Here is a 15,571-nt window from a genome sequence, read left to right on the forward strand (position 1 = left end):
ACGATGTCTCTCGTTCTTCCTCCTTCGGCGTCATCTTTTCTCCCTCTACTGCAACACCTCCTTCGAGACGCCTCGCCTCCCTCATCTCCCTTTTCCTCAATTCCATCAACCTCATCATTGCTAGATGAAGCTTCTACCTAAAGAGCATTTTCCTCAGCTTCAGAATATTCTCATTGCAACACACGTCATGGGAAATGTAGATATTGGTGAGGAATTTGAGCTCCAAGCATCAAGCAAGTACATGTTCTATCACATGAGAAATATCAACTCCAGCAGCTAAACCAGATCCGATAAACATGAGAAAGACTGAAGTTACCCCCAGCAAGTGAGAAATATTGGAACTAACTTCGGTGTACAACGACCCACATTAGAAACGCTTGGCTACTGAGGACTGACTGCTCATATGGTCAGCTGCTTCATCATTTCTCTTGATACATGAGAAATATTGACCCGGGTGAGGAGTACTTGATCATCCTGGTAGATGAGAGTCATTGACTGAAATGAGTGTGGAATGTTGATCCACTCATCGAATGAGACATGCCGACCCTGGCAGATGAGGTAACCTTTGACCCTGGCAGGTGAACTATACCTGGGAGGTGAGAAACACCTTGGCTGATGAGAGATGTGGACCCAACAAATGAAATATATTGACTCAGACAGATGAACTATATCGTTCTTACAACTGAAATATATCGACCATAAGAAATATATTGACTCTGACAGTTGCAGTATATCGTTCTCACAATTGAAATATATCGACCATAAGAAATATGCATTACTATGAAGTAAGACACTTTTGACGTTGTTCAATGAGGAATATCATTCACTGAAGCTGAGGAAATATAGTCAGTGAACAAAATAGACTAGAAAAAAAAGAGAAATGATGTCAAATAGTATTTGAAAAAGAAATATCCTTGATCTACTTATTCATCATCTCTTTCATTAACGAACTGTGTACATAACTAAGTTAGAATCAAACTAGTAAATAGATGTATGTACTTTCTGTTATAGGTCGCATGCATAATAGGATATGATTATCATATATATTAAATGTAACACTTGTATATTGTATTAATGTATAATGTAGAGATAATTTGATAGCAGATGACTAAATCACTTCGTAGGATCATTAGCAGTTTTTGTAGTTTAGTTACTGTCACAAGGTTGTTCATCATTCATTGTTACAATGTATTCATTCCCTTGTAACCACAAGACGAAGGGAAGAGAAGTGACACCTCTTCAAGTCCTCGAGAAGTTAGCTTAGATGTTTGGGATGCTCACTGTGTGCATGTTATCCTATTGTGCTGACCCCTCGCTGGTTGAGGCATTAGTGGAGGGAATGGAAACTGGCATGTAGAAAATTCAATGGTTGTGTGAAAACGTGACTGTAAAAGAATTTGATGTTTGTTCTTTCATAGAAACAGACACGGCCATTCACGAGTCTTGATTGGAAAGTAGTGGATGATTTACATGTTTAAGATTATGTAAGATAGAAAGAAAATGTATTATTCCTCATGCTGGAAAGATTGGATTGGTGATTAAGATGTATGAGGGATTAGCAAATATAAAGCTTAAGGGACTTATGTTAAAGTGATTGATGAAATAGATTAACACAGAGAGAATGAAGAGCATAAATCCAGACTGGCAAAATGCCATCCAATATTGTAAGAATGAAACTTCTTTGTTGTGAATCTAACCAAAGCCAACCAAACCTTACCTGTAGTCAAATCAGAGAGGATATAGCCAACCGAGATTTGAATTCAGTTAAGGTCTAGTTAACAGCGAATGATTTGCATTTAACAATTGTATATGAAATTATTGAAAGTCTGACCTCAAGAGTGTATTTCTGAACTAACAAGAAAGGATACATTCCATATCTAACCTTCAGTCTGCTAGTTTAACCTTGAGTGTATGAAGATAATGAGAATTTTTCATTTATATTTAATCTTGATGAATTTCATGTACAACAAAGACATTTCCCGAGCATTTCAGGACATTACTGGAGGACCACCTCTGATATGACGTAGGATTACAGACCAGAACTACATAAAGACATCTAAACCTCCAGACTAACTTGACCCCAGATGATGTACATCTTACATTGATAGAGAGTCATCGTCACCCCCACATCTTTACATCATGTTTCTCGTCAGAGAAAAATGTACAAACATCATGCTATAAGACTCGACACCACAAGGAATGTTTAGAGTATAATGTTATCTCTGGGTGAGCTGGAGATGTGTAGCAGCTGAGGGATAAGCCACCTGACTGTTATCTCTACATATCCTACTCTGACCTGAGGCCCAGTGGACAAGTAGTTGTCAGAGGTGTGACTTGATGTTTTGTCCTACATGTCTGTCCATATGTGAGCTTCTACATGTGTATACGATTGGTCGTTCCTTCCTGAACTGTCTGTCATCTTATATACTATACCAGACCCTTGACTTGCTATGTTAAACTAAATCATATCATCTCTTAATAATTCTTTTATATTTTTCTCTTATACTAAATGACTTTCTGTGTCAGGAATAAAGGTGGATGAAGCTATAACGAACATCCACCCACTGTCAAGCTCCAGCCTCCTTTTCATTCACGTAGCTAAAGCTTAAGGAAGTTGGTGAGGAGCTAACTAACCCTTCCAGACTGAGGAGCTTTTGATCACTTGAGCCTCTGCTTGACGCTGCTCCTCCCCAGCGCTTGTTGCATCACACACACTGCTTATTGTCACACATTCACTGACCAGACGATGATCCTGCACTAGTGTTCATGTACTACAAGTAGACTTCTCTAGCCTATGGCTTAATGCACTTCGTTTTGTCTCTACAACTTTATTTCTTAAAGTTTGTTTCAAATGTTCTTTTAATGAATTGCAATAATCTAATCATATTCATCATATGTAAACAGACATGTAAGACTTTAGCGTACGAGGCCAGGGACCTACAGCAGCAGACGTCCGCCCATGACTCACTTACAGAGAAAGGGGAGATGCCAGACACTACTCAGTTAATGGACGTCTTCACAGGCAGTCTTTGGTGCAGTAATCCTCACTTGTTACAACTACATAGTATTTATTATGGTTAACGTCTACTTCATCAGAGTTTAGGACAATGTATCATATTTTTTGTACAAGATCTTCCTGTACGATACTGACAGACGTAACATACCTGATGTCTTCGACAGGAACTTCTAGTGGGACCAGGGAGAGCACTGACCTTGCATCTGAATGTCTCACTGTTTTAGCCACTCTGTTACATTAATCATGACACTAATAAGGTAGATTGAGTCAGTCAAACTAACGTTTTACCTTCACAGCTTTTCCATGACTCTTCTAAATTGCCTCTTCTTCTTGCTATAGATACGCCTCTGAACTGTATCCCATAAACACACTTTTACTCTTTTAAAAATATATGTGTTAACCCGATAGTTTTTTGATACTCGGCGTATCTAGATGAAAATCTGTTGGTTCTTTTACTTTAAATTTTAATCTGTAAACAAAGCCTTCAGTAACGTATTCATCATATAATGCATCTTTAATGACAAACGACTCGGACAAGATGTAATGACCTCTTTTCTCCACAGAAACGTTCTTGAAATATCTGTCTTATTTCACCTCCTCAGTTCTTGTCGCGTCTGTCCTGATATCTAACACGTTTTCTTCCGTTGCAGCCTCAACAAGCAGCAGCACCACTCCCTCCCTTACAGCTCGATCCTTCCGTACTCCCAGCAAACACCAAGGACCATTTTAAATTCCCCAACGAGCCAGAGAGCAATGTCCCACCCTCCATTTCTCAATCCCTTCCAGTCTCTCTTCCTCCACAGCAGCATTTCCCCTCCGCACCGCCTCCTCCCATACCCCACGGCGTTCCAGGACCCATCCAAGGCCCTCGCCCAACATTCGGCCCTGTAAAACCGACGTCTGAACTCCACCAGACTCACCCTACGCCTCATGCCCCTTCCTCATCATATGGACCTCCTCCTCCACCTCCTCCTCCTCCCTCAACCTCGTACGGGCCCCCAGATCCGGTGCCGGAGCCTGAGCCTCACGGTCACCCGCCGTCCCACGAGATCCCCAGCCCTCTTCCAGAGCCCATTCACTTCACGTCGCAGTCAGCCACCCCTCACGGCCATGGCACCTTCAACGCCCCCTTCGAATATTGTGAAGGGGAGTTCACACCCCTTCCGTCTCAGCATTATGGACCCCCGCCCCATCCTGCCGATGGGTACCACAGACCACACTTGAAGAAGAGATCGCAAAACCCCATCAAGCAATTCTTTGGTCTGATCGGTCTGAAACTGTGAGGCCATGGACCAGCTGCCCACAGACCAGCTGTCCACAGACCAGCTGCCCACGAACCAATAGCGAATGTAAATTATTATAACTTTATTGACATGCATACAAACGTACATAAGTAAATCCATATGTATGCATACATGTGTATACATATATATATACAAATGTGGAGTCACCAAGAGTCTGCAAGAAAGCTCCGAATTTATATAAACAATATGGGAGACTTATTTACTTAAAAGCTCTTAATTCCCAATGATTTCAGATGTATATAATTCTCTGTTTGCACCATTTATGCGAAACACGATTACAAGATACTAAGGAATGATCAAACAACCTTCGATCACAACACCCTACACTCACCCTACACTCTGTATAGCGAGTATAACTCCCATGTACACTCAGCAATGTTCCAAAAATACAGAAAATATCTCCATGTTATACCTCTATCCCCTTCGTTGACATCCCACATACATGCCTTTGCTTGTACATATATAAATATAGATAGATGTATATTTTTTCATATGAAAATATTGTTTTTGAGTTGTCTTTTTAAAATTTTAAGTCTATAACTGTTGAGTGCTTCGTCACACGTTACTGATGATTGTATATGTCTGGTCTGCATTGACAGACGTTTTTTGCTCACACCGTTCGTTATAGACCATTTAAAATATATGCGAACGACAGTGAATAAACTTACTGATATATAAATGATTTTCATTTTTTTTTACCAAATTTACCAACAGCCTTTTACTAGTTAGCTTCCCTGACGACGACGAATTAGCATAGGTCAACTCGGGATCGGACCCGCATTGGTTCGAATCCTGGGCGTGTCCTTCTGCCCACATCCAACCAGGTGCTCATCCTTCCATCCCTTGAGGTTGGTCGATGAATGGATGGATACCTGACGTAAGCTGTTGTGTGTATACGTGTATGTGTGTGTGTGTGTGTGTGTGTGTGTGTGTGTGTGTTTCGGTGTAACAGAAGCAAGCAACACATATGATCCTGCAGTGTAGGGGAAACTAGCAACACACATCATCCTGCAGTGTGAGGCAAGCAACACACACAACCCAACAACACACAGCTTCGTAACCCAGTGATGAACTCGGTGACACAAAGGACAATTTCTGAACCTTAACTTGTGAGACATTAGGGACTAATGATAAAGACTTGATGGCGTATTATAAGTTATTTATTATTTGACGGACATAATCCATTCTTATTTACAAAATATGGCACACATAATATGTGAACTAGAGAGATGACGTAATGGTGGAAGTAAAATTACATTTATAAATTGTGAATGTTATAGTTGAATACTAAGCTTGTGTACAGTTGTGAATGTTATAGTTGAATACTAAGCTTGTGTACAGTTGTGAATGTTATAGTTGAATACTAAGCTTGTGTACAGTTGTGAATGTTATAGTTGAATACTAAGCTTGTGTACAGTTGTGAATGTTATAGTTGAATACTAAGCTTGTGTACAGTTGTGAATGTTATAGTTGAATACTAAGCTTGTGTACAGTTGTGAATGTTATAGTTGAATACTAAGATTGTGTACAGTTGTGAATGTTATAGTTGAATACTAAGATTGTGTACAGTTGTGAATGTTATAGTTGAATACTAAGCTTGTGTACAGTTGTGAATGTTATAGTTGAATACTAAGATTGTGTACAGTTGTGAATGTTATAGTTGAATACTAAGCTTGTGTACAGTTGTGAAGATATCTGATTTATATTGATGGAAGGACATTTATGGTTTAGTTTATATTTTGATTTATCATCTTTTTTTTTTCTATTTTTCATTTATTATGGATAATTACGAAAAATAGTGACATAGCTTTTAGCTGCTGTATGACACAAAATGATAGACATGATTAGAGTAAGACGATCTATCTGAAATAGATCAAAAAACATAGTAGGAATGAAACTGATGATCAGTACATGGAAGCGCAGATGATAGTATATTGGAATAAAGATATATGAAGAAAAGACATAAGATATAAATCAAGCAAATGACACGAGTTATACAGGAATGAAAGACAAAGAAATGAATGATTGTTTGACTGAAACTTGACTTGGTAGTGTGTGTGTGTGTGTGTGTGAAAGAGAGACGTAAAGAAAACATTTAACAATTCAGAAGAAAAAGAAATGAGATAGAAATACGAAAAAACACTTTTATCCAACAGGACACCGACCATCAACCGAAAACAGCATACAAGACACGGGGAATGAGGAGAGACGAGGAAAACGAAGTGAAAGAAATGAGTAAATCTTGAGGAATAACGAAGACTATGAGTGTAAGAAGCCTCATCCCTTGTGAGGAGGGTCAGGTTTATATATGCTCAGGGTACAGCAAGGTGGCTGACACGTAAACAACTGTCTTCACTCACACGAAACATTAAATTTCTACAACATTCAAGTAGTTACGCAATTGGACACATTAAGTAACGTGAGACTTAACTCCATTAGCGGCCAAGTTACGTACAGAATTTAAGAGATATTTGATGGAGATTTTATAGTCTAGTAATCTAAGAAAGAGGAATTGGACATACGACATGGTTATCTGATGTACACTCGAGGTGTTATAGACCATTAGATAGATAGTAAAGGGTTAGCTGGGACTACAGAGCTGATATCTATTTCAGAGGAACCTATATAGAGTATATGACACCATACCTGCGAATAGTATCAAGGATCTTGGAGAATCAATAGATGAAGTAAACAACAACAGGTTATCTAAGTCATCAGACCTATAAAAGTACTTGCATAAAGGTTTACAATAGTACTTCATTCGAATGACACTAAAAGTACTCTCACAGTGATTTACGACAGCACTTCATCAGATGTACAAAAAGTACTTTCAGTATGATTTACAATGCAAAGATACTTTATCAAAAGCATTTTTGTTACGATTTACAAAAGCAAAGATACTTTATCAGATATACAAAACCATTCTTGTTAAGATTTACATAAGCGCTTCATCTGACTTACAAAAAAGTACTTTCGTAAGTGTCTTCAGGTAAGCTGACAAGTTATGTAACACCGAACTGTTTAACCAACTTTGTAATACATACTGAGTGAATGACGTAGCATAAGCAGGCCTAACTCGGCAAGCTATCTCATATTAAAACATCGAAGTGAATGTGCTTCCTATGTGGGCAATAAGTGTAGGGGAATATGAGAGCATCTAGTCTGACTGAAAGTTTGTATGATAATACATGGAATTCACTCTCCTGGACTAGTATGTGATCCTATGTATATTACTAGTTCGACCAGAAGGATCGACTCGCTCAAAAGTGCTATGTTGTTTTACCCATTGTGATCGTCCTTCCTCAGTGAGCCAGAAATATAACCTCTCCAACCACCCCCCCCCCCTCTCTCTCTCTCTCTCTCTCTCTCTCTCTCTCTCTCTCTCTCTCTCTCTCTCTCTCTCTCTCTCTCTCTCTCTCTCTCTCTCTCTCTCTCTCTCTCTCTCTCTCTCTCTCTCTCTCTCTTTCTCTCTCTCTCTCTCTCTCTCTCTCTCTCTCTCTCTCTCTCTCTCTCTCTCTCTCTCTCTCTCTCAACACACACACAGAAAACATGCACTCACACACACACACACATGCCTTTTTGATGCTAGAGGAGGATGAAGAGTGGGGGTCCTCCACGGTTCGGTACTGAGACCTTAAGAATTTCTGATCCCTGGAATGGATGTGGCAGACGAGACAGAACCATACTTGAATATGCTCGGTGATGATGACAGAGGAGTGCAAGGTCTCGGGAACAGCGAACTACTGGAAATTGATTAAGAATTGATGTAGCAGGGAAGGTTACTCTGGTGGAGGGGGAACAGACCCCACTACCCTCTCCTTGGGAACAACCAGAGGTACATGTGCGCACGGTACAGTAGCAGAGTAAGGTAACTGTCTCACTGTTATGTGAGTGGAAAGCAGAGAAGATCGCGACTGAGAGATGTACAATGGACGTTCTTCCTCTGGCGTGCAGCCACTGATCTGGTTGACATGCGTTCCGAACTGCCTCACTCCCCTCCCACACACGCCCTTCCCTCCCTCCAGACACACACACACATGAGATGAGAATATAGACACCAACGGAATGAACACAATGGACGGTGATCTTCAATGGACCGAGGAGGTGATGACCTTTAGTACGACCTCAACTACAATGCAGAATATAGAATGTCGTGTACAGGATCGTCAGATGATAACAGAAGAACATGTGGCGCAGAACAACAGAATGAAGAACGTGTCAGAATATGGCGGTAGAACATAGGATGTGGTGTGATCCAATGGGGCAAAGAATCATGAAATGTGACACGTGACACAGGATGTTGGAACACAAGGTGATCCACGTGTCACAATGTGACAGAACACGGGGTAAGGCACGTGTCACACCTTACTGAAACGAAAGATGTGACACAACCGTTACAGTATGACACATTTGTCACAACATGGTAACAGTATAGAAAATGTGATGCATCTCATTATCACAACGGGACGCAAGATGAGACACATCTTTTAAGATAACGCAATAAAACACACAAGACACAATATGATCCCAACTAACCCGACTTGATACATGTGTTACACTATGAAAACAGAACGTGTGATGAGACATAGGTCTCAAGATGAGACACTTGTGTGTAATATTAGGATGCATAACACAAGATGACGTACATGTATCGCTACATGACAAGAAAACATAGGATGAGACACATGTCATCATAACACAAGATTGGACACATACGTCGTAAAGTGACGACATCCGATGAGACACATGTATCACGATATGATAAAAGAACACAAGGTGGTGAGACACATATCAGTGTAACACCAGATTGGACACATGTCTCAGTTTTACGCCAGATTGGACACATGTCTCAGTTTTACGCCAGATTGGACACATGTGTCGTGATATGAGAACAGGACACAATGATGAGTGATATGAAGACTATGATGACACTGTTAACGGGGAAGTATGAAACACCAAACAGACCAAAGTAGAATTTCTTTGACATGTGAAAGAAAACGAGATGTCAGTAGCGCTATCTTGACGACTGGTGGACATCAGGATGGAAACTGGATGGAGGGAAATATTCATAAGGATGGAAGGAAGGAGCAACGAGACAGATGGAAATACAGATAGAAGGAAAGTCTATTGTAGGCAGAACATGTCTTCCATAATTTAGCCACGTTCATATTTTGTAATACAGTCTTGCAATACCTCACACTTAAAAGTTGCTTTTATGACCATTTGCTTGTATATCCTGAAGCCTGATTGGTAGATATAGATCGTCGTGATCAAACACACAAACACACACACACACAGACACACACACACACACACACACACACACACACACACACACACACACACACACACACACACACACACACACACACACACACACACACACACACACACACACACAGAATTCCCTTGGCTTTGCTATATATGGAATAACCTCAGTACTGAAGAAGAACTTTTCATGGGAACTTGACGTATTTACAAAATGAGAGTCACTGGAAATAGAGATTAGTACAAGGAGACTATATAACAAATACACCACAAATGTCCATAGAAGATGTGGTACAGAATGTAATGATACAGTGAGGAGGTCGGAGAATATGGGTTTTGTTGAGGAAGAGAAAAGAAAAGGAAGTCAGAGAAATGTATGAAGATGGTGGTTCTATCTTTGTGAAGAAAGAAATGAAAAAAGAAAATGGTTGAGGTAAGATACGTGGAGGAATTTTCCAAGGAGGACGAAGGAAGTTGTGAAAGAAGAGGAACTCATGCAGAAGGGAGGAGTCAAGACGAGACAAATCTTTCTTCTTTCAACGAGTGACCATCGTACAGGAAGGGTGGGTCAGAGAGCAAGAGGCGCCAGGCAGTGTGTGGTGGCGCATAGGGTCTAGCTCGGTGCACAGATGAGTCTCCAGGTGCTGAAGGTGAGGTGCCGGGTGAAGGACTCAGTGAGGACAAGGAAGAAGAGGAAGAGAGGGTGTGGATAATGTAGGGATCCGGAGAGAGAGACATGGAGAGGATCCTCGTGTGAGGAGAAGAGCGGGAGAGGTGGATCAGCGGTGCAGGAGAGTGCAACAGGTGAGGGTTTAGCACCATCAGTGTAGGGAAGAGTCACGTCTGTTACCTCCTCCTCACGACCGCATTCAGCAGTGCTCCTCTTGACCCGTGGATGCACCAAACCATCATGAAGCTGCCTTCCCTCCCAGTATTCCCTCTTTTCTCTAGTTCTTGTCACTTATATTTCCCCTCGGGGACATATTGTGATCTTGCTCAGTTTTTCTACATTCTCCGGCATTAATTCATGCTTCTTCAGTGTCGCTGAGGGACAATTTTTCTACACTTTCCTCAGCAGTGGACACGGAGGGCCACTCATTTAGCAGCCGTCACTTTTTCACATCAGTCCAGCCAGGCAATGCACCCCTCCATTACCATCTATTGAACTAGTGCCTTTTGTTCACTTATGACAGTTTCAGAGTTATAGAGCAACTTGCAATCCTTCCTGCTATTGATGTAACAACTGTGTCTCTTGAGGGATAGAATTTCTCTACTATTTATAACACTATAAACCATCCATCATCCTCGCTGACACTGCAAGACAAAATCGCACAAAAACAAGTGATCATTCGTACTATGAAGTCTCACACTACTGACTCCCAGCACCAGCGACGCTCTCCAGTGCCACCATCACAGACAGGTTTTCTATTTCACCATCATCTCGAATATCACCACTGCCTACGTCACTATCACTATTACTGGCGATGCCCACCATCAGCACCATTTCAGTGATCACCATCCTTATCTTTCCTTTCCAACGTCACTCATCAGGGAACTTTCTTCACTTCGAACGATACATTCTGAAGGGCATTGTACCCCATCATCTAACACTCACAAGTCACTCCAGATAGAGTTTTCTCTCTTTGCAAATCCATTCAATAACAAAGAGGAGAATAATTTCATGACAAAACCATGGCTATGTCCATCTTATCAGAGTACGTAAGATGAACACGGAGGTGGTATATATATATGTATAGTACATGGGTAAGTAAAAATATTCTTGTAGGTGCAATCATGGCCTGGTGACCAGTCCCTGAACACTGTTGTTCGCTGGTAGGATTCTCTGTTCAGGGGGATTAACGAACACCTATTTGAGGTTTACTCAACCATATTCTGAAACCACACTAGTAAGATCCTTTTTCCTCTTAAGTCTGAGTTACACGTGCATCATTTTCATTGACTGCTGTAACATCCCAATATCATTAATGATCAACCGAACTTCCCGGCTTCTATGACAGAATCTCTGGCATTACGTTTTCTTCAAGTGTTACTGCAGGTGCGACAGCAGAGCTTGTTGTAGTACCTGAGGCGGCACAGTCTGGCTCGGAACACCAGGTGGCAGTTCTTGATCCGGTCAATGCAAGCTGTAAGAGAAGTGATTCAAAAGGATTAACGTTTATCCTATTTAATAACAAACATGAAAATCTTTACAGAATTTTCTTTTTGTCTTAGTCTTACGAGACGGCTATCCACGCAAATACAAAGTGGAAGAGGCTAAAGTATTTGAGAAGGATTGCATGCGGTCATACTGGAGTTGTATGTAAACAAACATTTTATAATTCTTTATAACTCTTAATAAGGGTTAAGCATGATGTAAGGTACAAGCAAATGAACACAAGTGTTGTGAAAAGCACCAGTTACTAATATAAGACCTGTAGAACACTTCTCTGAATCACTAAAGATATTTGGATGACCCTTCTCTAACAAGAATTTATGGGTGTCGTGCTCTTCGTCAAGTAAAGCACCAATATTGTTCATGGGGACTGTCCATCACATATTTTAGGGATATTGTGGAAGTGTTTTAAGAATACACATGGTATTGGGTAGTCAAGAATGTGTCATGAAAGGGAGCTATCTGGTAGAATGAAAGGGACTAAAGGCTTTCAGGTAACCAATGAACTCAACAGAAAATGGGAAAGTCGAGAATATTCTTACCGGGGGTGTCGGCGGATGATGGTTCCCTCCTGGTGCCTTCAGTGGACTCAGACCCATCCTTATCTTGCTTATCCCTGTTTTTCCTCTTCTCCTTCTTCTTTTTCTTTTTCTTCTTCTTCTCCTCTTCCTCGTCCTCCTTGTCTCTCTCTTCCTCGTCCTCATCGTCTGAGACAGACTCGTCCCCCTGCGCGTCCTTGTCAGGGATGACATTAAGGGCGCTGCCTGTTGTCTCCTCAACCACCAGCTCATTCTCCTCACCTTCGCTCTCCTCCTCCTCCTCCTCCTCCTCCTGTGCTGGACGTTCATCATCGGTGACACCGACTTCGTCCGCGCGCTCGCTCACTTCGTCCTCCGTAGCACCGTCCACTTCCGGATCTTCGGTCACATCATCCGCATTATATGTGTCATCTGTTCCCTCAAGGTCCTGCGACGAGGTTGCAGCTCCTGTGTCCCCTGTGTTAACATGGAATGATTCTTAACTGTTCGGTTGAAGTAGTAACTACAGTCGTTCAGAAATCTAATTTTTCAAAAAAGTCTTCCCAGTGAGCAGTGAGGACCTGAAACAGACACTGAGCTAGAGAGAATGAGAGAGTTAACAAATGCAAAAAGAAAAGGGGAGAACATTTAGGGTACAACGAGGGAATTAGTAAGAAATGATTGAAGAAGTACAGCAAGACAGTATTCCAAGATGCCGCCCTCATTTCGTCAGCATCTCAGTTGTCGTTTTGATGACTTTGGCTGAGATTTCGTTTGTTGCCGGAAGTTCATCGTCTCTGAACAGATGCTGTAATGGATTAGCGACAACATATGACCACTGTGATAACACAGTGGTCATATGTTGTCACAGAGAATTCGGAACAAATCACTTTTTATTTCCGATTAATTTTATTTTATATTTTCAAGGATTTCATGAATAAGATGGTGAGATTCATATCGTAGATAAAAAGGAGTTTCTCACCAGTGTGGGTACGGTTAGAAGCTGCATCAGTGGGCGGAGCAGTGGAGGGCTGAAGGCCGCAGGGGTGCAGGTGGCAAGGCTGGCGTGTGTCGGGCTTGCTGGCGTTGAAGCAGTCTGCCGACGGTCGCTGGCTCGCGTCCAGGCACGTCACCTCCCGACGTCTCACACCGCCGTCGCACGACGCGGAACACTGTAGGCCCAGAGGACATGTGCGTCAGAGGAAGAGCTTCCGGCCACGCATTGCAAACGTCGAAATATCGTTAAGTGGGTTAAACATTAACATGTCTCATAAATCTGGCTCAGTGTGATGGGAAAGACTGACAAGGACAGTGAGTATAAAGTATAAAACACACCTCAGAGTCTATTACTGTGTTGCAGTTCAGTACACCTTAGCTGTACCTCCCTCAGCACTTAGCTACGATCAACTGGTGATGTACTTCCCCCACTCAAGTTTCGCTTGATGTAGATGTACCACTGGGTAATACAGGGCTGAATGTATGACGAACCTGGACCACTTGGAGGTCACTACACTCACCTGGGACCACTCGGAAGTGTAGGGCAGGTCACCACACTCACCTGGGACCACTCGGAGGTGTAGGGCAGGTCACCACACTCACCTGGGACCACTCGGAGGTGTAGAGCAGGTCACCACACTCACCTGGGACCACTCGGAGGTGTAGAGCAGGTCACCACACTCACCTGGGACCACTCGGAGGTGTAGGGCAGGTCACCACACTCACCTGGGACCACTCGGAGGTGTAGAACAGGTCACCACACTCACCTGGGACCACTCGGAGGTGTAGAGCAGGTCACCACACTCACCTGAGACCACTCGGAGGTGTAGGGCAGGTCACCACACTCACCTGGGACCACTCGGAGGTGTAGAACAGGTCACCACACTCACCTGGGACCACTCGGAGGTGTAGGGCAGGTCACCACACTCACCTGGGACCACTCGGAGGTGTAGAACAGGTCACCACACTCACCTGGGACCACTCGGAGGTGTAGAACAGGTCACCACACTCACCTGGGACCACTCGGAGGTGTAGGGCAGGTCACCACACTCACCTGGGACCACTCGGAGGTGTAGAACAGGTCACCACACTCACCTGGGACCACTCGGAGGTGTAGGGCAGGTCACCACACTCACCTGGGACCACTCGGAGGTGTAGGACAGGTCACCACACTCACCTGGGACCACTCGGAGGTGTACCACGCGGGGGTGCAGGGTTGTGGATTGCACTCGCGGGAGTCGTGGGGTCTTGCCTCCAGCTTGCAGTTCGCGTCGTGCGAGACGCGCCATCGCTCGCGGTTGAACACCACACACAGCACTGGTCGAGAGTCCCGTCCGGTCCCGCAGTCGACGCTGCAGCCGCTCCACGGTCCTGACGGCGTCCATGGACGGATGAGACAGTCGTAGGTGGACACCACAGACGAAGAGAAAGAAAGAAACAGACGGAGAGACAAGAGAAGGTTAAAGAAAACGGAGAATAGATAGAAACAGGAAAACAGCAGAATGGATGATTAAAAAAGAAAATATGAGTGACAGAATGAGAAGAAGGGAGAGAACGGAAGGTATGAAGAACAGAAAGGAGGGAAAGGAGAGATGAAGGCTAAGACTCAAGGTACAAGATATATGGGGACATGACGGAAGAACAAATCATGAAGAATATTTCATTTCTTGTACACCAGAGTTCAATTCCTCCTGATTAATCATGGTAAAAAATGCATGTATTTTCCAATTGAACTTGGTAAATTGGGTACCTGGTTTAAGCTAGGATAACACACACACACACACACACACAGCCTTACACCCACCGTACACTTATAGGAACCAGTAACTAACACCTACAACCACTGGTGCTCCACCTACAACCCATCAGCACCCACCTGCGAACCACTGTCCACCGCAGCCGCTCTCGCCCCTGCAGGGACGAGAGACGTCTGGACGTGATGAGGCTGGACACTGGTCGTGCATGTCGCTGCCGCCAGCGAGGCAGTGCACATGCCTTGTCTGGACCCCCGTCCCGCACGACTCAGAACACTGCCCCAGGCGCACGTCGGGTCACGTTGGGGTCACACATAGACACACACACACACACACACCAGATGGATGGCGTGGGCATACCACCAGGACGCAGGAAGTGTTGGCGTTCGTATGCAGGCGTGGGAGGAGAGGAAGGAGAAGTGGGATTCATATGGATTAGCATAAGCTACATAATGACATCTAGTGATCAAGAAAGTTTATTTGATACCGAATCTACACAATTCATTAAGCATGTTTAAAAAGGTGTGCTGCATGAGGCAATA

At 43.1% G+C, this 15,571-nt stretch overlaps 1 protein-coding gene and 1 pseudogene across 1 annotated transcript in view; one reads left to right on the forward strand and one right to left on the reverse strand.

Annotated features, from left to right (window-relative positions):
• The window catches only part of LOC139758450 (peroxidase-like), a 145,587-nt pseudogene extending 140,588 nt beyond the window's left edge, over positions 1–4,999 (forward strand).
• A 465-nt stretch (positions 5,000–5,464) lies between these two features.
• The window catches only part of LOC139758452 (uncharacterized), a 428,416-nt gene continuing 418,309 nt past the window's right edge, over positions 5,465–15,571 (reverse strand). Inside the window, exons 12-16 of the mRNA XM_071679896.1 lie at positions 15,152–15,305; positions 14,453–14,646; positions 13,262–13,451; positions 12,304–12,756; positions 5,465–11,732 (exon numbers count right to left, since the gene is read on the reverse strand). Of these exons, the coding sequence (XP_071535997.1) occupies positions 11,629–11,732; positions 12,304–12,756; positions 13,262–13,451; positions 14,453–14,646; positions 15,152–15,305 (1,095 nt within the window). The 3' untranslated portion in view covers positions 5,465–11,628. The remainder of the gene's footprint in view (positions 11,733–12,303; positions 12,757–13,261; positions 13,452–14,452; positions 14,647–15,151; positions 15,306–15,571) is intronic.

Source organism: Panulirus ornatus, chromosome 30 (genome assembly GCF_036320965.1).
Source record: "Panulirus ornatus isolate Po-2019 chromosome 30, ASM3632096v1, whole genome shotgun sequence".
Taxonomy (NCBI): Eukaryota; Metazoa; Arthropoda; class Malacostraca; order Decapoda; family Palinuridae; genus Panulirus; species Panulirus ornatus.